We start from the raw sequence: 27,357 nt of genomic DNA, 5'->3' as shown, positions 1-27,357 counted from the left end.
ACCTAAGTAAGAGCTAAGTAAAAACAGGTTAAAGACCTCAGGACTTGGCCTTTTGAAAATGAGAAAATAATATGAAATATTACAATGAGAAAAGACCATGCAAGTAAATATAACAATGCTCTTGATGGGGTTGAATCTTTTCCATTTCCAGCTCCAAGTGAAAGGCCTAGAAATGTGAATGTAAAAGTCTTATCGTCTTCTGAAATCTCCGTTTCCTGGGAGCATGTTTTTGAGCAATCTGTTGAAGGATATCAGGTGAGCTCAGAAGTGACACTTATAAATATCTTCACATTCATTGAAACACAATAATTGATTATGCACAGGCAATACACACTGTCACATTTAACTCTTAATGCTCAGCATTAATTGATGTTTGCTGTACAAATTTGATTCTCTACCTATTAGATGTTTCATATAACTTTTATTTTTTTTTATATTAAAATACAAGACTTTTGGTCAGATTCCCCTACTTGTGTAAGTTGAGATAGTTCCATAGAAATCTTCAGAACTCCATAGAAGAACTTTGCCAGTTTACACCAGTAAAGGATCTGGCCCGTAAATGTCTCACAATGTGTTCAGAATAAGTTTTGGGTGTAAATATTTGCTGTACACTCTAATGTCTTTGTCAGTGCAGAAACAGACTTGTAAGTAACGAATAGCCCAGAGAATTTATAGTACCTTGGAAACAGATGCTGCAGCCTGTATATAGTCAGTAGAAGATGCAGAATCCTGTGATTTTAATGTGCGGGGTGGAACAGGATTTGAGGGAGTCTGTCTGCATCTTCTGCTTGCCATTCAGCATTGGTGCACCCTAGCAAGAAGGAATGATTTGGGAATAGGGCAGGGCCACTGGGTCCACAACAACTCAAATCCACCAGCAAAACCTTTTCTTACTCTCCTGCAAAAAACGGGCACAACAGCTAGAGGGCTGTTTAGATGCAGAAGTGGTCATGGAGCAGCCCAGCAGAGTGTGGGTTTCTTCCTGCACATACACAGTAGCTGCTGGAGAACTCTGCTGCATACAGTCTGTTTACTTCAGCTGTGCTCTGAGAAAAGGATTTGGGTCTTACTAAGTTAATGACTTGTTTTGCAATTTTAATTGTCCGATGTATGATATTTACCTACATGCTGCAACCAGAGCATGTGCAAATGCAGAATCAAGCCTCATAGAATGTGTCAATTAGAGGTGTCCATTGCCCTGTGAATCCCAGTGGGGTGTTAATTCCAAGATCCACTGCTCTGGGGGCAGGCTCATCAACATCACCCCAGCAGAGGATTCTGTGTGTGTCCCAGCCTACCTACCCAAGCAGATGTACATCAGCTGTTGGGGGAAATATGGGTGGCCCCCCCTGCTGCTCATGATGGGAGAAGGAGGTATCATCCTACTGGGGAGGGGAGGAGGAACCTTTGCCACTGCCAGTGAAGGGTAGGGGTGGAGCTACGGCATGGGGGCAGGACCACAGGACAGAGCTACAGGGAGGTCTCTGTCCTGAATTGTCTTAATCCAGGCCTGGAAGAGGGCTAATTTGATCAAAGTAAAGTTGTTTAAAAACTGGAATGCATACTCTCGGATTTTATTTATTTATTTGCCTTATTGTCCATTTCTAATACAATTTATAAAAATCCCTATTTAAATCAGAATACTTTCTCCTTTTCATTTTAATCCTTCACATTCCCTGAAAAAAGCTCTCTAAAAGACCTAACTGGCACCATGTATTCAGGAGCCGAAGAGTTGGGGATACTGAGAGAAAAGTAGTTGAAGGCATTTTGCCTTTTCACACCAGGAGGAGTCAGGTTTTCTTGACACTAATGCAAGTTCTCATGACTACTGCACTAGCAGTGATGAGTGTGAACTGATAAATTTTGCCATTACTCAGCTCAGACCTAAATGAAAGCTAAAATATGAACTACCTCCCTCCATACAGAGAATGCAAGATTTATGAGTGCTTGTCATCTAATCTTGAAAAAAAAGCTGCTCAGTACAGACAGTTCTAGTGGGTATTTATATTTCCTGCTTCTTACATGTAGTAAATGTATTGTTTGGCTTTTATTATACGGGTTTATGGTTATGAAACTGTTTTGTGGTTTTTTTTTTTAACTAGGCACTAAGTCTCCTTGCTAATATCAATAAAGTATATTAAATGAGTAAAATAAAATAGGATTTTGTAGCTTTAGTCATATTTCTTGGAAACGACATAGATAAATACGAAAGATTTGATTGCAAATTCCATGATTCTAGTACTTAAGCTTTATTGCTGCTTTATTTTGTAGCATACTTGTGTTGTACAACTGGCCACCATAAAATATTTGTTCTGTTATTATAAAGAATATTTCTATAACTCTTTTTCATGTCAAACCCAGACAAGGATTATATAGGACTTCTTTCTTGATAGTTGTAAAAAAATCTCTCCCATGCTTACAAAGGGTTAGGTTTTCTGCTGTGCAGTATCATCTGGGCACACCAGAGGCACGGGACCACAAGGGTGTTTCCCTGAACCTAAGGATTTGCAGGCTGTGCTCATCTATGATGGCATGCAATGGCCCCCCACTGGGCCAGAGATTATCAGACAACCCCCTCCTCAGTCTGGGCTCAACCCTTCCAGTGAGAGCTGGAGTTGTGTTGGCACAAAACTGGCAGTGCCCACTGAGGAGTTCCTCACCCTGGGGATTCCAACTTGGATAGATCTAGGACACCACAAAAAAGAAGGAACTGAGCCCAGGAATTTGACCCAAAATCTTTTAATCATAGAATCGTAGAATATCAGGGTTGGAAGGGACCTCAGGAGGTCATCTAGTCCAACCCCCTGCTCAAAGCAGGACCGATCCCCAATTAAATCATCCCAGCCAGGGCTTTGTCAAGCTTGACCTTAAAAACTTCTAAGGAAGGAGATTCCACCACCTCCCTAGGTAACGGATTCCAGTGTTTCACCACCCTCCTAGTGAAAAAGTTTTTCCTAATATCCAACCTAAATCTCCCCCACTGCAACTTGAGACCATTACTCCTTGTTCTGTCATCTGCTACCACTGAGAACAATCTAGAGCCATCCTCTTTGGAACCCCCTTTCAGGTAGTTGAAAGCAGCTATCAAATCCCCCCTCATTCTTCTCTTCCGTAGACTAAACATCCCCAGTTCCCTCAGCCTCTCTCATAACTCAAGTGTTCCAGTCCCCTAATCATTTTGTTGCCCTCCGCTGGACTCTTTCCAATTTTTCCACATCCTTCTTGTAGTGTGGGGCCCAAAATTGGACACAGTACTCCAGATGAGGCCTCACCAGTGTCGAATAGAGGGGAATGATCACGTCCCTCGATCTGCTGGCAATGCCCCTACTTATACATCCCAAAATGCCATTGGCCTTCTTGGCAACAGCGGCACACTGTTGACTCATATCCAGCTTCTCGTCCACTGTAACCCCTAGGTCCTTTTCTGCAGAACTGCTGCCAAGCCATTCGATCCCTAGTCTGTAGCGGTGCATGGGATTCTTCCGTCCTAAGTGCAGGACTCTGCACTTGTCCTTGTTGAACCTCATCAGATTTCTTTTGGCCCAATCCTCCAATTTGTCTAGGTCCCTCTGTATCCTATCCCTACCCTCCAGCGTATCTACCTCTCCTCCCAGTTTAGTGTCATCTGCAAACTTGCTGAGGGTACAATCCACACCATCCTCCAGATCATTTATGAAGATATTGAACAAAACTGGCCCCAGGACCGACCCTTGGGGCACTCCACTTGATACCGGCTGCCAAAAATGAAAAAATTCAGTTTGTGATGCAAATTTAATGAACAGACTGGGCTACTGAACAAGCTGGTGGCAATGAGGGATGTAATTTTGCATATTACTTTAATTGAACCAGAGTACAGAATGACCAGGGAAGAGGAAAAAGAGTAGCAATCAAGTGCTCCATAGACCTTTAAAGTATTTGAAGTATACAAGAGACCCAGGGATTTTGAAAAGGGGGCAGTATTAGTGTCTCAGCACTCAAGGGAATAATTCATGGTTTCCAGAAATAATTATCATGACCCAAATATATAGTCATGTTTGTATCCTAAGTAGATAGGTAGAGAAAAGCTGTACAGACGTCTGAGTTTAATACATACAAATCACATTGTCACCGTAGTTAAATCTAAGTCGTTTGAACCAAGATTCAATGTATTTGGGATTTAGGTTAATTTAATTTTTAAATTATCTTATTCCTGCAAGGGATTTGATCCGCATCTCGGTGGAGTGGCTTAAAGTTTCATTCCTTTTTCTCGCTCAACTTGTTTAACATCTCTATATTACTTATTTTATTATACACCTAGTTGAACAGCATGTAGATGAATTGGAGGAATATAGAAAGTTTCTCCCAGGTGAGAGGGATTCAAGGAGTTTGGGCAGCTGTCCAGTGATCAACAAAAGCCTTAATGTGTTCACCATCCCTAGGTAAAACATGCACTTAACAAATCAGATTATACCAAAAAACGAAGGAGTGAGCCCCTGGCAGTCACTGTACAGCTTTGCGTTGCATGGCAGCATCACCACCACAATTATCATTAATTAGACCATAACTAACAGACATTTGACCACCTACTACATCACAGATGTCACTTTGCTGCAGACTCAGGCCCATTTGGAACTTCATGACAGAAATGGAGATAGTGCTTAGATCCACTTGTTCCAATTGCACAGGCCCCAACCACTTAAGCCAAAGGAGAAGTACCTCAAGCTGTTAATAGCGTAGGGCACACAGTTGAGGAGTTGTGGTTCTATCCAGTAGAAGGCAGAGGCACATATACAACACTTCATTGCAGTATTATGGAATAAAAATACTACGCTGAGACGAAGTAACTATTTAGAAAGATATGCAATTATCTATACCAGAGAGAATCTCTGAGGGATGCATATTGTTTCTCCACACTGTAATAATACCTCAGTAAGGAAAAGCCTGGATATTTAAAAGATTGACATAGAAGTAATTTTAGTTCATATTTTAATAAAATAAGACAGTGATTCAGTCTTGTCATTTTAAAGCATAAACATGAACATTTGCTCTCCAGTATTTAAGCACCGCATAAATCTCTGTTTTTTCTGTAGAAGCATGGAAATATGCAAATATCTTAGTGCCCTTTGCAAGGGATTCCTATGCCAAGAGCTCTGGCATTGTCTAGGTAGAGTGCTAAAGTGACCTGGGTCTGAGTTGGGTTAGGCTTCCAGTTTCTCCCAAATTCTCAGCCCCCCTTTTCATTGCTCAATTCACAGCACATGCTTTTCAAACAGGATAATCATAAAACTGATGTTTCCTAAGCTTGAGCTAATGCTGTTCTGTCAAATATCCAGCAAATGTGACCAGCAAGCATCATCACTAACCCCAACCTTTCATAGACTTCAGTTCTTGCCTCCAAAGAACAGGGAGCCTCATTGGGCCCAGTCAGTGAAACTGTTCTAGAAATGTCACGCATCGATCTCTCAGATGGCGGGACACAACATTTCCTCCAAGTCCTGATTTAGTTCCCAAAAGAATGTATTAACATTGTGTGTGTATTTCATCCTAAATATATTTCAAGAAATTCTAAGTGGTAGCTGCTACTGGACTAAATTTCCAAAACACTCTGCAGCATGTACATTTCTATAATTGGAAGAATACTTGTGCTTGCATGCTGTAAACCATGTTTAAAGTGGGAGCCAATTTGGTCAGCGTATGCATGTGCAATTATATCTACATTGTGAAAGAGCTGGTGGAGCCACGATGGTAATCGTATGTTTATAATGATCATAGTATGGACAGCTTGTATTATTACTATTGACGGGCAAACTTATGTAAGCATTGACAGTGGACTTTGATGAGTAAATTAAATTAGGAAAGCCTCAGTTCAATTATTTTGGCTGCTAAAATGCCCCGCTATGCATTTGAATTAGAAGGGAAGCCCTTCTACTGTCTCACCACTCTTTCAGATACAGTGCATACCTGGGGGTAGAAGAAAGTTATAGCTTTATTAAACGGTTTAACTTAAACACTTAAGAAAAACATCAATCCTTGCCAAACAGCAAGTTGTACCATTATTTGGGAGAGTTGCTGCAGTAGGAGCTGGAGAAACAAGCCAACGCAACCTCTCCCAACACATTTTTGGAGTCTCCTTAAAGTGAAACATCTAGGAAACAAAACTAATGCCAGCTGAAAAGAAGACTAAGCCTGACAGCAAAATAGAGGTGCTTATATTATCAGAACATGCTATATCAGTTCTCTTTGAGGCCTCCTAGATTATAAAGCCAGAAAGGATGATTGTGACCTGGTCTGCCATCCTGTTTAACACAGGCCATGAGACTTCCCAGAATTAATTCCTGTTTGAACCAGAGCGCAGCTTTTAGAAAAACTTCCTATCTTGATTTAAAAATTTCCAGGAATGCAATATGCACCACAACCTTTGGTAAGTTGTTCCAGTGATTAAGTACCCTCACTATTAAAAATGTGCACCTCTTTTTTGTCATTTGAATTTGTCTAGCTTCAACTTCCAGCCATTGGATCTAGTTATACCTTTGTCTGCTAGACTGAAGAACCTCCAAGGAAAGGTTTACCTAAAGGATGAAATAGTTTAGTAATAACATTAACCTGTTTCTTAAAGGAAGGCTTAAAAGGGTTCTGTTGTAGTATCCTCTAAAATAATTAACAAGGAAGGTGGGAGCAGAGCAAAATTGCACAGACTAAAAGTACTTCAAAAACAAAATGCTATGGACCTCATCCTCCACAGCTTGTGCCTTGTATCGTTGCTTATACCTGTGCAAACTGTTCTACCAGTTGATACTGATAGTGTTTTACTCTCACCTGTGAATGATTCTACAAGGCAATGGTGAATCAGACCCTATGTAGTATCACCAAAAATCATTTCATAGTGGCCAGGATTTGTAATAAGTGGGTACCTTATATTTCCTTCCTAAATATGTGTTTTGGTGCTTAAATAAATGACCTCCTAAGTTCAGAGGGAGCTGTTGGGTGGTCAGCACTTTAGAAAATCAAGTCAACTTATTTAGTTGCCTACTTATGGACTCAGGAGGCGAGTCATAGGCATCCATTTTTGAAAATCACAGATAATGTATCTTTAATAGAGTTGTCCTGGCTATTTTGTGTGGATATGTACGAGACAAAAACACGGTAGGATGTCTTTTAAAAGTACTGTTGATAACATAGCTAACCAAAACTTGTTTTTGCCCGCAAATAGCCTCAGGGAATGCATACAAAGAATAGGGGATGAAAGGGGGAGCATCCACTGAAGGGGCACTAAAGAAACCATCATAGGTAGGTGGAGAACCAGGAGAAGGCAGTATCTTGCAAGCTTAATGAGGATAGGGTGTTAAGTAGGAGAGGATGATTGACAGAATCAAAGAAGCTGGTAGGTCAAGGAGAATGAAGATGAAATAGAGGCCCTGAGATGAAGAGGCTATTAGAGTAATTGGGAAGATGTGAGTGTTTGCATATGTGTCCAAATTCTACTGAGAATGGTTTTAGTAGAGTGGAAATATTGGAAGGGATCCAAGACACAGTTCAAGGAGAGGATGTGAGTGCATTGGTTTTAGACTTTACATTCAATGAGTTTACAGGTAAAAAGGAGAGGAAAGAGATTGGGTGGAAGAGGATATAAATCCTGTTCACTTTCTAATAAAAATGTCTGTCAACCCGGTGATGACCCAGTATTAAAGCCATGAGTTGCCCCCTGACATCGGCATTAATGGACTGGTCTGAATATATTTCTCAAATGTGTAATTTAAGTGGATATAAAAAAAGAGGGCAGAGGAGAATTTTAAGGGGAAGGAGAAGAGGAAAATAGGGAACCTATACAATGTAGGTTGTGGAGTGCTTTTCAGTGTTTTCCCCATGGTCTTATGTGATTTAATAGTGATTAATGGTATTGGGGCGGGGAGGGTGAAATAAAAGATAATAATGCCCAATATATTTAAAGAGAGGGGAATTATAACAATTTATTAAACACTCATAAAACATTAAATATTATAGAAAAGTCACTGTTAAATATTAAGTTTAAAAACACACAAAACATTTCACACTTCTTCTTTAGTCTAACCATTAAGCTTCATTACTTAGCTAAAGCACCTCCTAAAAGACAAGAGCAAGTAAGTTCTGATAACAAATCAGTTTATTAAGTATGTGATAGTGCTTTGATGTCTAAGTTCAATGCATGTTCAGTCTGTTAAAACACAGTTCCCAGAGGAATGAGCAGGAAATGGATATCAGGTTGGGTGTTGTAGATCCCTTTTGTTTGTTATATCTTGTTATTGTGCTGTCAAACTGCTTTGTCAGTTGCTCATTATAACCTTTAAATCATGGAAACAAAAATACTGGCTGAACGTGATAAAAATTATAGTGGATAATAAATTTTAGTAAAAGTGTTTTGAGCAGCATCTTTTATAAAGAAAGAGGGGTCTGTCCAGCTTGGGCTGGATAAGGCATACTGTATGTAGGGAATGAGAGCAGAAGAAACATATGAATTAGTTGCTTTTGTAGGGATTGTATTAACTAGAATGCCATGAAGTAGGAAGTGGAGTGTCTTGTACAACTTAGTCAAAGGTATCTTTGCATTAGAGAGTACATTGTGACCTAGAAAATTATATTACAGTTGAGTGTAAAATTTTCAAGTATAAAAGAGCAACAGCAAGAAAGCCCTGTTCTAGTAAGGCCCAATCCTGCACCCAATTAAGTCTATCACAAAACTCCCATTGGCTTAATTGTGTACAAATCAGGTTCATTAGTGCAAAAGTTTCCACATCAAATCTGAAGTGTTTTCTGTTTCTTGATAGGATCCTATCGCTTGGATTAATATAAGGAGCAGCAATTAGCCAGAAACAGACTTTATTGTTTTAAAATTATTCTGTGCTCCAATGTACAGTTTCTGTAAGATTTCAGTATAATTAATTACACCAAATTATCACTCAATCCAACTGTGTACAGATTCGTTACTGGACTGTTCATGATAAAGAAGCAGCTGCACAGCGGGTGCTAGTGAGCAATCAGGACTACTCAACCAAACTGGAAAATTTGAAACCTAGCACGCGGTACCACGTAGATGTCTGCGCCTTCAATAGCGCAGGGTATGGACCACCCAGTGGTGTTGTTGATATCGTAACAAGAAAAGCACGTAAGTAAAGGCGCTTTGGATTTATTTCTAAAGTTCTGTACTTAGTTACTATTAGTTTGTACTTTGCATATACTAATACTATAATTACTGGGTCTAACACCATACTGTGACAAAGTGCGAATGTTCTTAATGTTTTCTCTGTGTGTGAGTGTCTCAGTTTCCCCTATTATTACTCAAGTGCTAGTGGTGGGGTAAGGGTGTGAGATCATTGCAGAGACCCCTAGAAGGCATATGTGACTCCTAACTGGGTTCAGAGAATGACTGACACACTGTAGCCTAGCAACTGATGGCAGGGCACCCTCCTCTGCAAGAATGAGCCAGAGGTATTGGTGCAGACCAGGTGACCTGCTTGCCTGGGAAAGAACCAAAGGACGGAGGAAGGGCAACAGGCGTGTTTTAGACCGGGCTGCTGGAAGCTGGACAGTCTCTGGGCTGGAGTCTCGGGGGGAGGGTCAGGGCCTTGGAGCTCTGGGTTCCCCTCCCACCAAAATGGACTTTGCTGAAAGCTCCTGATTTCTGTGCTAACAAGGTCTGTTCTACACTGTGTTCCTGTCAACTAATGAACCCTTCTGCTTTACAATGCTGGCTGAGAGTCACTGCCAACTGTGAAGTTGGGTGCAGGGCCCTTTGGAGGCATGTAAGGCTACCCCAAGTGTCCCTTCCAGGTGGACTTGCTGCAGGGAGTTCATGGTGTGAACAGGGGTGCTGGACTCTGAGGTCAGACCCAGGAGAGCACCGAAGCTGAGCAGGCTTCTTGCCCTGGGAACAGCGTGCCCTGAGAGGAGAAACGCTGCATCAGAGTCCTGCCTGACTTCATTCAGAGTGGTTCCAGAGCACCGAGACTGTGACTCTGAGACACTGTAGTGCGGTGGGACTCACTCCTGTGGCGCCTCCTGCTGGTCGTCCAGGGAATTAGCGTTTCCAGCCTCCGGAGTGCCCTCTGCAGGCTGGTGTCCCAATTGCCGCTGAGCCCCAAGTGGTGTCCCAAGTGGTGCCCATTTCAGGCCAGGGTGCTCTCCCCTGGCAGTACCCCCACAGATCTGGGTCTCCTCTCCCCCCTGCCCCAGGGAACCTCCATCCTCTATCCCCACCTCGCCTCAATCTTTGGCTACTGCCAGTCACCATCTATCCCCCGCTCCCTGGGGCGGACTGCAATATAATTGCCACTCATGATTGGCAAGGAGGGTCTGGACCTGCTGCTTCTGCCTACCCTTGGGCTGCCTTCTCCAACCCCCGTACCCTTTTCCTATGCCTTCCACAAGGCCTGCAGCCTGGGGGTTTCCCAGGCTGGAGTTCCTCTGGGCTTTCCCCAGCCCTGCTCCACTTTAGGTACCCTGCTCAACTCCCAGCAGTCAGGCCCCTCCCTCTCAACATCCAGAGCAGGAGTCGGCAAACTTTCAGAAGTGGTGTGCTGAGTCTTCATTTATTCACTTTAATTTACGGTTTCGCATGCCAATAATACATTTTAACATTTTTTAGAAGGGGGATGTGGGGGGTTCAGGGGTGAGGGCTGGGGAGTGTGGGGGGGGTGCAGGGGTCAGGGTGAGGGCTGGGGAGTGTGGGGGGGCTGCAGGGGTCAGGGCAGAGGGCTGGGGGTGTGGGCTGGTGTCATGGGGATGCTCCCAGCCCCCTGCCCTGAGTGGCTCACGGCAGGGGGCTGGAGGGGATATGCCCTGATTCCACTCCCTTCTCCAAGTTCCCCAGAGCAGAGAGCGCGCTGCGGCTCCACTTTTCCCTCTCCCCCATTGTAGCAAGGGCCGTCAGCTGATCGGCCGCAGGGAGGGAGAGAAGGAGGGGCAGGAACCCAGTACGCTGGGGGAAGAGGCGGGGGGAAGGGGAAGCTTGCCTGTCCTGCAAGGAGAGAGCGGTGGGCGGGGGGCAGAGAAAAGCGGGCTGGGCCGGGCAGGATTTTTAATGGCACGCTGCTGTCTGCCGGGGTCACGTGCCGTCTTTGGCACGCGTGCCACAGGTTGCCAACCCCTGATCTAAGAGAGACTGTCTCCTCCTGGCCCACTGCCCTCTTATAAAGGCCAGCTGGGCCTTGATTGAGGTGTGGCTGCAGCTGTGGCTGTTTCCCCAATCAGCCAAGGCTTGCTGCTTTCCCTAGCAGCAGTCCCCTCGCAGCCTTAGCCCCCTCCCAGGGCTGATTTCAAGCCCTTCAGGACAGGAGCGGGTGACCACCCCGCTACAGACACATACACACAGAGTTTTCCCAGGGGGCTAAATTGTGGCACTAACACAAACCCCGGTATGGGGCAGCAAGTAGTTGTGGAGGTGTGGCTCTGAAGAGGCTGTTCTCCACTCATCGCTGCCATTTCAACGTGGATATCTGGCACAGTGGAATAAGGGGCATCTCTACAGCCATGCAGGACAGGCCATGATCTGGTCCAAGAGGAATGTAGGCTTGGGTCCATAGGTTATAACCTCAAGCAAAGATTTTCACAGAACTTGTGGCGCTTCAGTGTTTGGCTCCCTAGCTGGAGACACCTTAAAAGGGGGCTGATTTTCAGAATGTGCTAAGCACCCACCCTTTGAAAATCAGGCCTCTTCAAGGTGACTCAGTTTGGGCACCCAAAATCACTAATCACTTTTGAAATCCTTTCTGCAACATAATTAAATAATAATGAAGTCATGAGTGATATTTAATTAAGGGCTGTGTTTCTTTATTTAAAAATGTGATTGGATGGCCTAAAAAATGTATGAGAGTAACATGTGCTTTGTCAATAAGGTAAGCAGTATACTATCTGACTCAGACCTGCAGGGAGCATATGTTTGGATAAGAAGATTCCATTTTACATGGCTACTATTCTAACTATAATTACACTTTGTGCAGGAAGGCACTCTGATTACCACACAGATAAGTGCGATAGAAATGCTTTTATATAATTGTTTAAAGCTTTAAATTCAGTGAATAAGTATAATTAAGCTAAATCCTGGGAGGTTCTGGACATAGATGACTGCAAGGAAACACAAGCCCAGTTCCACACAAAGGGATAGAAGTTGGCCCCATCCGTTCTGGCAAACACAAATGCCAAACCCACAGGGAGCCCATTGCACAAGCCATGCAAAAATGCATAGCTGGAGCCATAGAACTGCATTCCAGGAGAGAGACTGTCCCACATTTACAGAAAGGCCAGCCATAATCTTTCTTTTTAGAAGGATCATTCAAATGTAAATGAACGTTTGTGAAGTGTCATTGTTTCTGCACACAACATTTTATGTTTATTTTTCAGCTCCAAGCCAACGTCCAAGAATTATCAGTACAGTCAGGTCTGGTTCAAGATACATCATCACCTGGGATCACGTCACGCCAATGTCAAATGAATCTGCTGTTCAAGGATACAAAGTATGATCTATAAAAATAGTTTCTATCTTTCATATCCTGCACACAGTATATCTTATTGTCAATATTGCTAGCTACTTTGCCTCTAATGTGCTTGCATCCTTAGTTTAGACCACGAGTTCACAGTCTAGAGGTCACAACTCCCCTGTCCCCCAATCATTTTGGAGGAGGGTCATGGACACCCTTCTCTTTTATGCTAAGATGGGAGGGAGCCTAAAATTTTATGTTATAACACAGATCAAAGTATGGAAAAGGCTGAGAATCACCACTTTAGACATACAAAAGAACTGATTGCTCCCACAGTGACATGTCTCCCACAGCATACATCAACAAATTATGCTCTTCTATATTTTTCCGCCTTTCCCAGCATGAATTACGTCCAGCCTACTGTTCCCATCCTCCCTCTGAGAATTACAACCTCCAGAATACCTGTACTTATAAATCAAAGACACTAACAGAACCAGTGTATCTAGAGCTGTCCTTAAAGGGACAGCACATCATGGTACATGCAACTACAGTGCAAGCATATCTATAAATTATAGGAAGATGGTCAGTTATAGCTATCAATATGCTGAAACCATTAAAAATGGGTTCCTATTTAGTGTTGTTGTTTACTTGGCAGTAATATAGCTACAGTGCTACAAAAATTTTTGTTTGATGAATTGAGTTACTTCCTGTGAATCATTGAAAATGAGCAGATATCTTTTCCATATGTCTCATAAGTCACATGCTAACTTCACATTTATAATAATTTTCAGCTCTGAAACATATTAATAAAAAAGAATAATTGTGCTACCATCTGAGGACATTGTTAAATCATTTATGCTCTAGTATATGGTAAGTTGTATGGTATGTTTTTGTTTTGTTTGCTGAGCTTTAAAGTATTATCCTCAATCATTCTTAACTTGAACCCATATGGAAAATTTATCTGACAAGGAGATGGTATTGTTTTGCCATTTGTTAGAAATAAAAGAGGAAATATTTGCTCTCTCCAAGCTCCTTTACATGATAGCAAGCTGCAAAGCAATACATTTTATTTAGTTTTGATTTAAAATTAAGAATGTACACATAAAATTAGCACCCTAAACTTGTTAATCAAAACTGGAAGGATGTAATTATGGTATCAGCTGTAACATGACATTTCAATAACTGTACTTGTTTATGGCTTTACAAGGTGCTGTATAGACCAGATGGTCAACATGAGGGCACATTGTATTCAACTGGCACACATTCAATAGACCTGCCAGTCCCCAGAGATGGTGAATATGTTGTTGAAGTTCGAGCACACAGTGAAGGAGGAGATGGAGAAGTAGCTCAAATAAAAATTTCAGGTAAGCATTTTTTTTTTCATATTGGGAATATATGGCTAGATAAATTCATAGACCAGCAAATGCACGCCATTCCTGACAAAAAGAGACTGGGGTAAAACTCTCTCTCTTTATCTGTCTGTGTCTTTCTGTCTCTCCAATCTTTGTATATCTGGGGTACCAATTACCATAGTATGTAGTATGCAAAATGCTATTTCAGAATAAGCATAAATGTCATGGAATTGGATGCTGGTGATGCCATCTTAAGGTCCAGATGCTTAAATTTGATTCTTGGTTATTTTTTTTTAAACTTAAATAGGAGAATGGTGACAACTGTGAGCTTTATGCCTACCTCTTGGCACACACCCTGTGTAGCCATTGGTATTACTTTTCAGCAACAGCATTATAAAGGCCATCCAAAAAGGGAGTGCTAGGGAGTCTTCATAGAGTTTTACAGATTAAAATGAGAAGGGACCATTAGATCATCTAGTCTGACCTGTATATCACAGGTCATTAAATTTCACCCAAGTACTCCTATAACTGAGCTCAACAACTTGTGTTTAACTAAAGCGTATCTCCCAGAAAAGCATTCAGTCTTCATCTGAAGACATTAAGAGATGGAGCACCCACTGCTTCCTGTGGTAGTTTGTGCCATTGTTTAATCAGTGTCTAATTTGAATTTGTCTTGCTTCAGCTTCCAGTCATTGGTTCTTGTTATGTCTTTCTCCCCTACATTAAAGAACCTTTTAGTACCCAGTGTTCTCTTCCCATTAAGTTATTTGTACACTGTAATCAAGTCAATGTTTTTTGATAAACTGAACAGATTGAGCTCTCTAATTCTCTCCGGTAAGGCATTTTCTTCAGCCCTAGAATCATTTTCCTGTCTCTTTTCTGCACCCTCTCCAGTTTTTCAACATCCTTATTAATATGTGGACACCCTAACTGTATGCAGTAGTCCAGAAGGAGTTTCACCAAAGTGGTATAGAGCTAAATCACCTCCCTACTCTTACTCACTACACCCCTGCTTATACTTGAAGGATCTCATTAGTCCCATTTGTCACACTGGGAGCAAATGTTCAGCTGCTTGTCCAGTGTGACCCCTAAATCCTATCTAGAGTTGTGCTCTGTCCCCTAAATGCTTTCCAGGATACATGCCCCATTGTGTAGGTATGGCCTGTATTCCTTGTTCCTAGACTTTCTAATTGGCTATATTAAAACACATTTTCTTTGAATGGGCCTGTCTTCCCAAGCAATTCAGTTTGCTCTACTATAGTCAGATAGGGCGGAACTATGCCGAGAGAGAAAATGGCAGCGTGACTGTGACTGGACCATGCTCATGGCAGTGGGGGAGACTGAAAAAAAGGCAGGATGTTGGGCACTCTCCATTGCCATCCTGGTATATGGACCACAGGGCCAGCATTGCTTGCAGATCCATGGCTCAGTCCCTGCCTTTTCAGAGTGCACTGCTGGTTCCGTATCCACAACCTGGCAGACTTTTAGCAGGGAGGTTACTGGTGGCTGTGTAACAGGGTGGTAGCATGCTCCCTATCAGCTCTTCCCTTCCTGGTAGCCCTCTCAGAAACATAGTGCTGGGAATAATGCATGCCCAGTCTGTGTACCACAGTGGAGCTTCTAACTCTGAAACCGTCAGACGTACATAATAAGCAATGCCATTGTAAACAAAAATGTTGTTCTGTTGGAAGAATGACGTCTTAACAGAGTCCATCGGGCTACTGAGAATAGCTGCTTTGCTAAAGTGCAATGGGAGTAAACAAAGGTAAGTTATAGCACACTTATTTCTGCAGTTAATTTAGTTATTAAAAGCACAACAAAAGATTTTGACTTGCAAATGTTGTGTTTGGAAGCCAAATATACATATATATAAAAATGTGGAAATACAGATTCTTTCTATTCCACCCCTCTTCCTCCTCGTTTTCTCTCTCTCCTCTTTTTATACTCTCTTTTTAAACTCTCCTCCTTTTTCTCACGGACCTAAAGAAAAAAAGCTCAGTCATAAATTTAAGAGGGAGGTGAATATTCAGGAGGAGAATTTGCTCTTATAAATAAGCAGATTCCAGTTTGAAAGATGTACTGTTTTAGCTTTAGTATAAAGGAAGTTTATCAATATATATAAAAACACACATTCCTTTACACTGAGTAATCTGATATTGAAGAACTTGACATAAAATAATCAGCTGCATATTTATTGAACTGCATTTCAGAACATTTACCATAATCAGAGTAAAATATAGGCCTACTGTCTTTTGTTAACCAATGTCTGGTGTTTAGTGATTTTTTTTACCACATTACAGTGAATTCATGAACTACACAGTTTTAAACTCTATATTGAGATACCACAACCAACTGAAGACTGGAACTGCTTGTTTAACCGTAGGAGTCAGTTTCTTCAGCTAATAGCAGGCTGATCTAATTTTTTTAAAATACACTAAAGGTTGGCTTTTTTCTTTTTAGTCTCTAAAATGCTTTGCTGATTGCAGTATGTTGTCAGAATGCAGATATTAATGTAATCCCAGCGTTAGTCTGAAATGCTGCAATGAATACAAATCAAAACCATATTGTGCCTGGTTATCCTCCCACTTACGCTACTGTAATTAAATTGGTTTCAGTGAAGTTACACCTAATTTATGCCAGAATACGTTACAGAAGAATCCAGCCATAGACTTTTAAATGACTTCATTCTTCGTACTTCACGGTATCTTCACTTTCTTACAGTACTTTCCTAAATCTCATTCTAAATGCCTAAGTGAACACAGAATAATTTACATACTGTATGCGTACAGAGAGCAAAATCGTAGCATTTCTGCTTTTCCCCACTTAAATATATATCGGTTTTTCATTGCCAGAGGCATACTTTGAAATTCTGCAAAATGTTTACTTGTACGTATTCATATTTTTCAAAGCAAAATACATGAGGGTTTTTTTGCAGCCTCAGTAACTCATTCAACATTTAAATTTTATTTTATCTTTTAATTTGGAATTTCTTTTTATGCTACTTAATAGGAATAGTAATATTTATTGAAAAGCCCCACGAGCCAGAGTCTGTTGACCCGGGGCAGAGGTGGCTGTGCCGCGGGTCTTTTATTGCAGTGTAAACATACCCTCAGTCACAAAAACACACAGTTTGTTTCTTTCCCACCACGTGAACCTTTAGTCCTCTGTTTCCAAACAGGACAGGGCGTAGCACAGGTATACCGCAAGAGGAGGCTTTCACACAGCTTCTGTCCTCCACGGAGCTCACCATCTGTGCTTCCCCTGCTCCCTGTTCCTCCAGAGGATATATCCTCCCAGTGACTGTGCCAGTTACTTCAGTATCCCGACAGTTCCCACCAAGTCTCAGTAATCCCCTCTAGAAATAGGTTAATTGGCTCCAATTAAGCCTCCAGCCTTCGCTGTGCTGCAGCCACCTCACTAAGCAGAGTGCTACCGATAGAACTGTCACAGTCTGCCACATCTATGGTTGTGGTATTAAAAGGATTAGGTGGAGAAAACAGCTAGATCCTGTAAGGAAACTGTTATATGGCCAATATAAAATCCGATGAAGACTTGGACTGTGTGACTGTCCATTATAACAGAATTTGGAACTCATTAATCATTAGTTACAGAAATGTAGCAAAAAATGTTCTATAAAACCAATAACATGATTTCAAAAGTGCAGTCATACTAAAGAACTGTACTTCTCACTATTGCATTTCGCCCTTGGTCTCACGTTTCACAACAGACTAGGAGAATGTACAGAACAACCTCATACTTCGCTGTGTTAATGCTTCTGAAACAGACTGTCAGATTCGCTAAACATTCTCTTGTCATTTGGTTTTATTTCTGGTGCATTACAGATACACTAAGTGCCACTGCTGTGTAAATTTTTGATACATCCAGTTCTAGTCCCATTTCATAAGAGAATTAAGGTTTGATTGTGTCACATTTACACACATTACACCACATTCAGTTATGGAACAAGCAGGTTCTCAAACAGACATGCTGCTTTGTAATTTCAATGTCTTATATTTTTCTTGTATTCAAATTCAGTAACAGGAAGGACTAGGAAAACATTTGGTAATAATACCACATTCTACTATGTTCTAGTCAGCGTTCTTCTATGTTATTCATGACAGTGTGTATTTTGTTGTTCATTTCTAGATTAAAGAACCTTGATATGTAGAAAAAGTTAATAACAGAGCTCAATACAAATTAATTAACGAATACCCACAACACCCTGTGAGGTAGTATTATTGACTCCATTTCACAAAGAGGGAAACTGAGGTAGAGAGATTAAGAGACTCTTTAAGACCACAAAAGCAATTAGAATAAGGATTAGAATTCAGAAAGTCATCATGGTTCTCCCAGTCATGTGTTCAGACTTCTAAACCAAACTGTTGGTCTGTCTCCTTCTGAACTCATCTGTGGTATCCTATTGTACAGTACAATTAAAATTACATTCAGTTTTGAAGTATGGTGTAATATGACTGATAGATCAATTATCTGCAGTGAAAGTTCAGCTGGGAGTCGCATGCCATTGCATAAGTGAACAGTTATGTCATAAATATTTTGGGTGAAAGATTTAGGCCAGATCTACAGAAAGAGCCATTTTTTTAAAATTCAGTTTTAAAGTTTTCCTCCTCTTGTATCTTTTTTCCATGATTTTTTTTTTCAGAAAGTCACATTGAAACCATTATTTTTATTTCCCCCCGTAAGCACATTGGTTATTGCTGGTAATTGTGATTTTAGGGCTAGAGTTAGCAACTATGAATTTTTGCATAAGTAGACCCGTAAATTGTCCCAAACCAAGTGGTTAATAGTGCTGTAGCTATTGAGGAGTAACTCTGAAAGACTGTTGTCTCTCTGTATATCACCTACCTTATCTGTAACTTCTTTTTTGTGACTGTGGTCTCTGATTTTGAAATGGTAACATGAGTACAAACAGGTAGAGATAGACAGCAGCCTACAGAAGGTTAGTAACTCCTTTATTAAACCACATTAACAGTTATTGGAAATACAGTAGTCTCTCTCACGTATGTTGAGCTGTGGCCGCTTCCTCACAGCCTACCTCCTTCAAACAACTTTTCTACACTCACACTTCCTGTGAACCTGCCAGACAGGCTACAGGTCCCATGAGTCTGTGTGGCACTGTAGTTCTTTTTAGCAAAGATTAAGGTAATCTGCATATAACTTGAATGGAAGGACACAGGGGAGTTGGAAAGAGAAAGTAGAAGAATAGTCTGTTCGAAGCTAAATGCAATGCAGAAATATCTGAAGAAGAGTTTGCTGGAAAAAGTAGGAGTCTTGTTTTTGAGCTGAACAGAACATGCCTTGACATGTGTTTAAATAAAAAAAGAAAGAAAATAATGCTCAGCCAGAGCCAGAGGAACATTGGGAGCAGAAAAAAGAGGTCCATTCTGACAATTCCATTAGTGACTGAATTCTAGTGAAATCCCCCTTGCAGGATTAGCCTCAAGGTTATTACCAAACCCTTCTCTTTTTCCATCTCAGTAGCAGGAAAAGTAGATTTGCAGGATAACCAGGAGGACAAACAAGAACAGCGACAGGAAGAAGGGGATTTTAAAGAAATCCTCAATGCTGTTCAAGAATAAGTTTTCTCTTGAATTTAAACTTGATTCTGAAGCAGAGGAATTGATCATGATGAGAACTCATCATAGCATACTGTTAGAATAGAAAATAATTGTAGAGTTGGTATAGGACAGAGAATAGATATAGGACAGGCAAATATAAAAATGCCAAAAATCAGAAATGATGAAATAATGTCTGTATTTTAGGAAAGTACAGAAAACTCTAGTATCAAGAGCTTTCTTTTAGCAATCCAACTATTTCTGGTTGTAAAAGTTTCACAGATGGATCATTTAGGACAAAATTCTAGTATTAAGTTTGAAAGATGCAGTTGGACTCCAGTATTATGCGCTACTTGAATGCAGATTTTTTTTTAATTGATGACAATTTGTATAATGAAGTTACAAATAGCACCAGATCAGCCGAAGTGAGGCCTGGATCCAATCAAACCAAAGTGCACCCACAACAAACCAAAAGTGCTTCTGAATTCCTAACTGATTCCTAACCATTATTTTCTGACATTAGTTAATAATAGATAATTATTAGTAGATGGCCTTTTCTTATAGTAATTTTTAAAATTTTAACATTATCATCTTGTCAGCTGGTAGTAGGTAAGTCTTATGGGAACCAAAAATGTAACCACAACCAGGTGACACAATGTTAAATGTTATTTGTTCCCATCTATACTGACTGCGAAGTCATGTTTAAATCGTCTTTTATTTAACATGATTCCTTGAGGCCATTTTCTAATATGAATTAATTTTCTAGTAAAGAAAAGCTCAATGATTTGCAATATGTTTGTAACAGGAAGTAAAATTTATCACCAAAGGTGTTGCTTTAGGACCTGCCTTCCTCCCTCTGTTTTTTTTTTTTTCTAACTGACCTTGATGTGGCACACTGAGTGCCTTAAACTCTGGATTGGTAATGGACTCTTGTGGCCATGTCTGCAATAGGAAAAAAATATTACATTTGTAACACATTAGGTACCATGTCAACTAGCAGGTGTTAAAATCTTAGTATAGACAAGTTGTAGTTTTAATATATATTAGCCAGTTGAGGTAAACTCTAGCTGGGAGGTATGTATTAAAACTACAATTTGCCTTGCCTACAGTAGGATTACAGTTAGCTAACACTTGTAAAAAACCCATCTGTTTTGCCTCTGAAGACCAGGCCTATGTCAGACAGTCAGATAGCTGACTGAAGCATCTCATGATTGTAGAATTCAAGGAGAAAACACTCCATGCACATGCTATGATTGAAGATTTGTCTATGCTCAGAATTGCATCAGTTTAGTTTAAGGTGTGATTTTTAAGCCAATTTAGCTAAATCTGGGCAAAAAGCTTAGTACACTCTCTTATTTTGATTTGCCTTCAGTCAGTTAGGAGCAGGTTTTAAGATACCAGAAATAAGCTACTCCTAAAGTTAAGTAAGTGTGTTTACATATGTTCTGTTTTGTCCAAAACAATTACCAATTAGGACCTGGACCCATGCATGCCTTGGGATTTCCGCTGAACTGGGATTCTGCATGAGTGCCGAAGTCTTTACTGTCAGTTCTGGGTGCAGGATCAGGAGTTAAGATAAAGAAAAGCCTCTAAGTTATGTGCAATTTTGAACTTAATGGTTAGGAATAAGTGTTTAGTCTCCAGCTGTACACGGAAATGAAAACTAGGAGGGAGCATGTCTAATAAATACACTGGAAATCAGGACTCGGGGTTTTTATTCACACTTTGCTTCAGATTTGCTATGTGACTGTGGGCATGTCACTTAGGCCAAAATTTTCAAAACTTACCTGCCATGAGACTACACTCCTGCTGAAGTCAGTTGCAGTTGTAAATAAGTTGCAGCTTCTCTGGCCTAAGATATCTAAAGTTGGGTGTTTTCTGAAATGTGGCTATTAATATCTTGATGCCTCTGTTCCCTCATCTTTAAAATAAGGATAATAATAGCTACTGTATGTCAAAGGAGTGTTGTGAGACATAATTGGTTAATACTTGTAAACCACTTTGAGATGATGAGATGAAAAGTGCTGTAAAGTACCAAATGATGTCAATTTGAAGAAGTAATTTTGGAAAATGAAAATTAACTGAAAACTGTTCTTGACTTACAATCCTAGAGCTAGCTTCCGAAAAGGCTGTAGGTGCCTAACTGCCACTTTAGGTGCCTGAATCCCAGAATCAGTGCCCTTGCTTAACTGCCCCTGAACAATGTAGATACCTACACTTGCTCAGCGCCTGAATTTTTGCAGTAAAAGTTCCCTAGGTGCCTTTATTTCTGCCTCTGAGCAGGTGCACTGCAGCCCCATGCCAAGCATCAGGACACCTAAGTCCCACAGTGATGCATGAATTGGAGAAAGATAGGTTTTCCTCTGCCTAATGCACTTGCGTGGCCTAATCTGGTAAGCAAGCTCATGTCTCATCTGGAAGGCGAGCTCCCTATAGGAAAGTTTACACAAAATGGCTGGGGGGGTAACCTTTCTCATATCTTTTAGTCCCATGGTTAGGGTACTGACCTGTAATGTGGAAGACCCCTGCCGCAATTTGCTCCTCCACCTAATGGGGAGAAGGAATTTGAACAGGGATCTGCCACTTCTCAGGTGAGTGTACTGGGCTATGGGATAGTCTGATTTTGGGGGAGGGGCGCTCCCTCAATCTCTTCTTTTCAAGCTGTTCCACTGTGGCTAAATAATGAAATTGTCATTGGGGGAGAGAGAGAGAGAGAGAGAGAACAAGCATGAGAATGACTCTGGAGTCTGATGGTTCGAGCACTTGCCTAGGAAGTGAGAGAGCCAGTCCCCGTGTTCAAATGACTTTTTAAATTATTTATCCACCGTGGAACAGCTTCAAAAGGAGAGAATGAGGGACCCCCTACATCAGAATATCCCATAGCCCCGTGTTATGGCACTCACCTGAGAGGTGGCAGATCCCTGTTAAAATACCTTCTACCCCTCAAGAAGAGGGGGATGAACCAGGAGTCTTCCATATCCCAGGTGAGTACCCTAAGTCCTCCTTCCCCAGTGTCACTCAGCTTCTCTCTAATCCGAAAATAGGGTTTGCAGCTGAGAATCCCAGACAGGAAGAGGTGCCTTCCTGCAGCCCCAGAGTTAGGTGCCTATCTCCAAGAAAGGGATGGGGCTTAACACACACCCCTTGCCTTGGCATCTCCTATTGACTAGTATAAGTGAGAAGCTGTCTAGCCTGCTGGCTTCTGTGAATCCCATTCTAAGGTGCCTATCTCTCCCCATTCTTTGTATAGAGAACCTAGGCACCTAATTTAGGCTTTGTGAATCCCAATGATTTTTGAAGCATCTAAAAATTAGACCTGATGTTGTTCAGTGTCACCATGCCTAAGAGTCTTCTTGTGAATCGAGCTACCGGTATTGAAGAGACTTCAGTTTACAGTTATTGAGAAACACTTGAGCTCTGAGAGAGAGGGACAGGAAATAAGGATTTTGAAGGATATGATGCTGTGGACATTATGGGTTTTGAAGGGTTATTTTTTATCTGTTTTCAATGTTTATTTGCATTTTCTTATTTGGCTATGGAAGGAAAGGAGACTTTACATTTAGAATGAATTTGTGAAGGCAGTTACTTGAAAATGTTTGAGAAAATATTAGTGCTTTAATATATACATCAAGGAATGCAAAGTAGCTCAGTAAAGTAGTTACAAGAATTGGGTTTTTACTTGGTTTAAGGAATTCTTTGTCAGAGCTCTTTTACAAACTGTACATTTTTACAGTAGGCAAGTTTATGGGGAAATGATTGATACATTAAAAAATAAGCTGCACTGAGAATGCTGAAAGGTGCCTTGTAAAGAGCTGCAGGCATAGGGTCCAGTAGCTATGCTAACATATTATACGAGGGCTGTGGTTAGCCCATTCTACTGATAGAGGGAGGTGTTTTTAGCTTATAGGAAATAGGGAGAAAAACAAATATTAACAGTAAGGGGGTATCTGTGAGTGACTTTGAGGGTTCTATTTTTAGATGTGGAATGCAGACTTCAAGAGTGAAATTAAATTAACTACTGTGCAGAGGTCCAGCAAGCCACAGCACACTTAAGTCTCACTTATGCCTATTTTAATGTTAGGGGAGAGAGATTTAGTTGAGGATGAACTTGGCTCTCTCCAGAAGATATCACTTTTTCTTTTTCTTTCTTTTTTTTTTTCTTGATTAACAAAAATTGTTATGTTCTTTATGAATGGACAGTTTTTCCAGTAAACTTGGTAATATTTGTTGTTATCAGGCCATTGTCTTTATGGAAACTGAATAGAATGATCTCTGTTATCCTCTATGGCTGATGGAATTATCTCTAGATTTACAGTGGAGATTTATGATTTTCTTCTTGAAAATAATTTAACCAAGGAAACTGATTTCTCATTGTTAAAATATACATCTCATTGTTAAAAAATAAATCTCTATATCATTCCTAAAGTGAGAGAAAATACAATATCATTTACAGCGGGAAATAAACAATATGAATTGAAATTATGGAGTAATTTTCTGATCATGTAGGGGCTAAAAAGACCAGAGGCCAGGGCCGGCTCCAGCGTTTTTGCCGCCCCAAGTGGAAAAAAAAAATAAATTGCCCCCGAACGGGGAGGCGGAATCCTGCCCACTGAATGGGGAGTTGGAGTGATGGTGCAGCCGCCAAGTTGCCGCCGGCGACCGAAGAAGAGTCGCATCATTATGGCCGAGCGCGAAACGTGCTGTGACGGAGCGGCCGACGAATTCCCGCCGACGCCGAGGGCGGATTGCCACCCCAAAGCCCGACGTCCTGCTGCCTCTTTACATTTGCCGCCCCAGGCACCTGCTTGGTTTGCTGGAGCCAGAGCCGGCCCTGCCAGAGGCATTCAACAGTGAATATACGTTTGCAGGGAAGGAGTCTGCTATTGATAGGACAGGATTCTGCTTTCTTCCCTTAATTCCCTAGTATGAAAAGACGCACAGGAAAGAGAGGAATGGTGATGGAATTGCTATAGCACCAGTAGATTGAATGGCAAGTAGAGACAAGTGAGTTGGATCTCAGACGTAGCCAGGAATCTCTTCGTCACTTTCATTAAGACATAACTGCTCTAGATAGAAATAAAAATACAAGAAATAACAGTTGCTCAGTGGCCTCATGATGGCCTACTGAAGATTTAGGTCAAAAGAAAACCTGTAGTTGAAATGAAAACACCAATCAAATAAGGCTTGCAGGGAAAAGGTAAAAGGGTAAGGTTTGCAGAAAATCAAAATGAATAAATGGCAACCAAAGAGGAATAAGAAGCATTTTATAAATCAAGGGGAAAATAGTACTGGGGGAAAGAAGACCCAGTAATACACAAGGAGGATGAAATTAATGGTGACTCAGAAGAGGCTGAGGTGCTGAATTTTTATTTGTTTTAGCATGTCTTTAACAGGGAAAGTTATAGAGAAGCATGAGCAACCAGTAGAGAAGGCTATTAAGGGAAATAACTAACTTGCGAAAGAAGTCTAAAGAAATGAGTCCTTCATATGAGCACTTTATTTGAACTATTAGAGCATTCCCAGGAAGCAGCGCTTAGCACCCTCATCTGAGAGATATTGCATCATTCTGGATGGATGTGGTTAAAGAAGAGAGTCCAGAAAGTGAGACTGATATCTTGGAAAATGAGGACATTAACAGACATTTATGAAAAGAAAAGTACAGATTGCCTCCATTCAAGAGACCAAATTGAAGGGAACGAAGACAAGAGCACTGGAGAAGGCTATAAGCTACTACTGTGGCACATCGAATAAGAGAAATGTAGTTAGTATAGTTTTAGGGCATGGCCCCATTGTTTATGCTGCCTTGCAGGTCCGACCGGCAGTGTGAATTCAAGCAGGACTACATTAATGTGAAGTAGGAACGTTTTAGTTAACGCCTGCAGCATCCATATGGGGGAGTTACAGCACCCCTGTAGTCTGAACTGAACAAGTCCTTAGACAAAGTGATGCAGGAATTTGTAGTGATTATGACCGGTGAAGTGACAGGATAATTTTGGTTAAGATAGCTATTGAAAATGGTCCCCTAAATGTAATATGTACATATGCACTCCAAGTGGAATGTGATTGTGACGTATACATTATTGTTGCAACCAAGGTCCTGTGCTTGCACCAGGTCTTGTACAGAGGAGGTCAAGTGGGGTGTCTTGGAAAGGTTGTAGTTTGATAGTTATGATTGTGCTGTCTGTATGTGTGTATCATTTTTGTATTTGAAGTTACAAGTATTGCCTATGTACTTGTATCTCAGTGTGTTTGATTCTAAGTAGCCTCAGTGAAGCTTTTGGTCAGCTTCTTGAGAAAGGACTATTCTCAGTAAGTGCTCAATCATAACTGACTTAATCAAACTTAACTGACAATGGACTTCGGGAGATACCAAGCCACATCTGAGTTTTCCTGGAAATGTTCAAACTAACATGTAAACAATGGCGATGGCCTGCAAAAAGCTGAATCATTCATGGACATGTGACTTGCCCAGGTGGCTACAAACTCCATCTTGTTGCTGTGATTTTTCCCAGGAGAAAAAAGGGGTTTCACCCACAAGAGAGAGAATATAAAAGGCCCTGGAAACCCCTCCATTTTGTCTTCTGCTGTCTCAAGAGATGGCCTCTCCTCCCTCAAGAGGTGCCTGAAAGAAGCTGGAACATAGGACAGTAACTACGGGGCTGTGAGTGATTGCTGGAGCCAGACTAGGAAAGAGTCTAGTCTGTGAAAGAAGCTTATTGGGACATCTCTGAGGGTGAGATTCACCTGTATTCAGTTTCCTATTGTATTAGGCGTAGATTTGTGTGTTTTGTTTTATTTTGCTTGGTAACTTACTTTGTTCTGTCTGATATTAATTGGAACCCCTTAAATCCTACTTTTTATACTTAATAAAATTGCTTTTGTTTATTGTTGAACCCAGAGTAAGTATTTAATACTTGGGGGAGCAAACAGCTGTGCATATCCCTCTATCAGTGTTATAGAGGGCAGACAGTTTATGAGTTTACCCTGTATAAGCTTTATACAGAGTAAAATGGATTTGGGGGGGGTTGGATCCCATTGGGAGCTGGGTGTCTGGGAGCTAGAGACAGGAGCACTTGCTAAGCCGTTTTCAGTTAAGTCTGCAGTTTTGGGGGTGTGGGTCACATCCTGGGTCTGTGTTGCAGCAGATTAGCACATCTGGGTCAACAATGCAGGGTTCTGAAGGCCGAAACTGGCTCAGAGGTAGTCTCAGCACATCAGGTGACAGTCCCAAGGGGGTTTCTGTGATTGAACCCGTCACAGTGATGAACAAAGAAAAAAGGATTTCTGGGGGGAAATGGACACTGTTGTACAGAAAGTGGTAACAAAAGAGTCATCATTGAAGCTGACCTTAACAATCACACGGGAAGATGGCAAGTGCTTTAAAAGGTACCATAGCCTGTGTAGACATAGGAGCAAGGAAGGGGAAACTATATTACAGTATGCCCAGACATATGACTTGGTCATCATTAATACATTGTTCACTAACAAGGAAGAACATTTGATTACCTATAAGAGTGGCAGGATGAGGGTGCTGATAGATTACTTCCTGCTAACCCAAGCTGAGCTGAAGAACTTCAGAAACTGTAAGGTCATCCCAGGGGAAAGCGTTGCATCACAACATAGAATGCTGGTTGTTGACTGTCAATATATAGCATATATGAGAAGAAAATTGTCCAGATCAAGTGGTGGAAGCTTAACAAAGTTAGTGAGGAGTTTAAAATGAAAGTGCTGGAGAAGATCTCTTTAGAAGGATTGAGAGAAAATAAAAATCAATGGTGGAATCATATTCAAACAAAATTCTAGAATGTGCAAAGAACCTACTTGGTGAAAAAAAAAAGCAAGAGCCTTTTCCCCCCAGTGAGACCAGGTGGTAAAGTTTGAGAGGCCATGAAGGAAAAGAAAAAGTGTTTTAAATTTTGGTAAGCAACGCTCTAACAGCGGGATTTTCAGGAATATAAAAAAAAGCCAAAAAGATAGTGAATAAAGAGGCAGCAACTACTAATG

General features: G+C 41.1%; 1 protein-coding gene across 7 annotated transcripts in view; it reads left to right on the top strand.

The window, feature by feature from the left end:
• CNTN1 (contactin 1) overlaps positions 1-27,357 on the top strand; it is a 421,087-nt gene that overhangs the window by 358,920 nt on the left and 34,810 nt on the right. For all 7 annotated transcript variants that reach the window (XM_037888163.2, XM_043549235.1, XM_043549232.1 and 4 more), the window contains 4 exons: positions 152-255; positions 8,932-9,118; positions 12,352-12,464; positions 13,636-13,792. In XM_037888163.2, coding sequence (XP_037744091.1) covers positions 152-255; positions 8,932-9,118; positions 12,352-12,464; positions 13,636-13,792 — 561 coding nt within the window. The remainder of the gene's footprint in view (positions 1-151; positions 256-8,931; positions 9,119-12,351; positions 12,465-13,635; positions 13,793-27,357) is intronic.

The sequence above is a fragment of the Chelonia mydas genome, chromosome 1, assembly GCF_015237465.2.
Source record: "Chelonia mydas isolate rCheMyd1 chromosome 1, rCheMyd1.pri.v2, whole genome shotgun sequence".
Classification (NCBI taxonomy): Eukaryota; Metazoa; Chordata; order Testudines; family Cheloniidae; genus Chelonia; species Chelonia mydas.
Note: the sequence above shows the minus strand (reverse complement) of the source record. Positions and strands in the feature narration are given on the sequence as shown.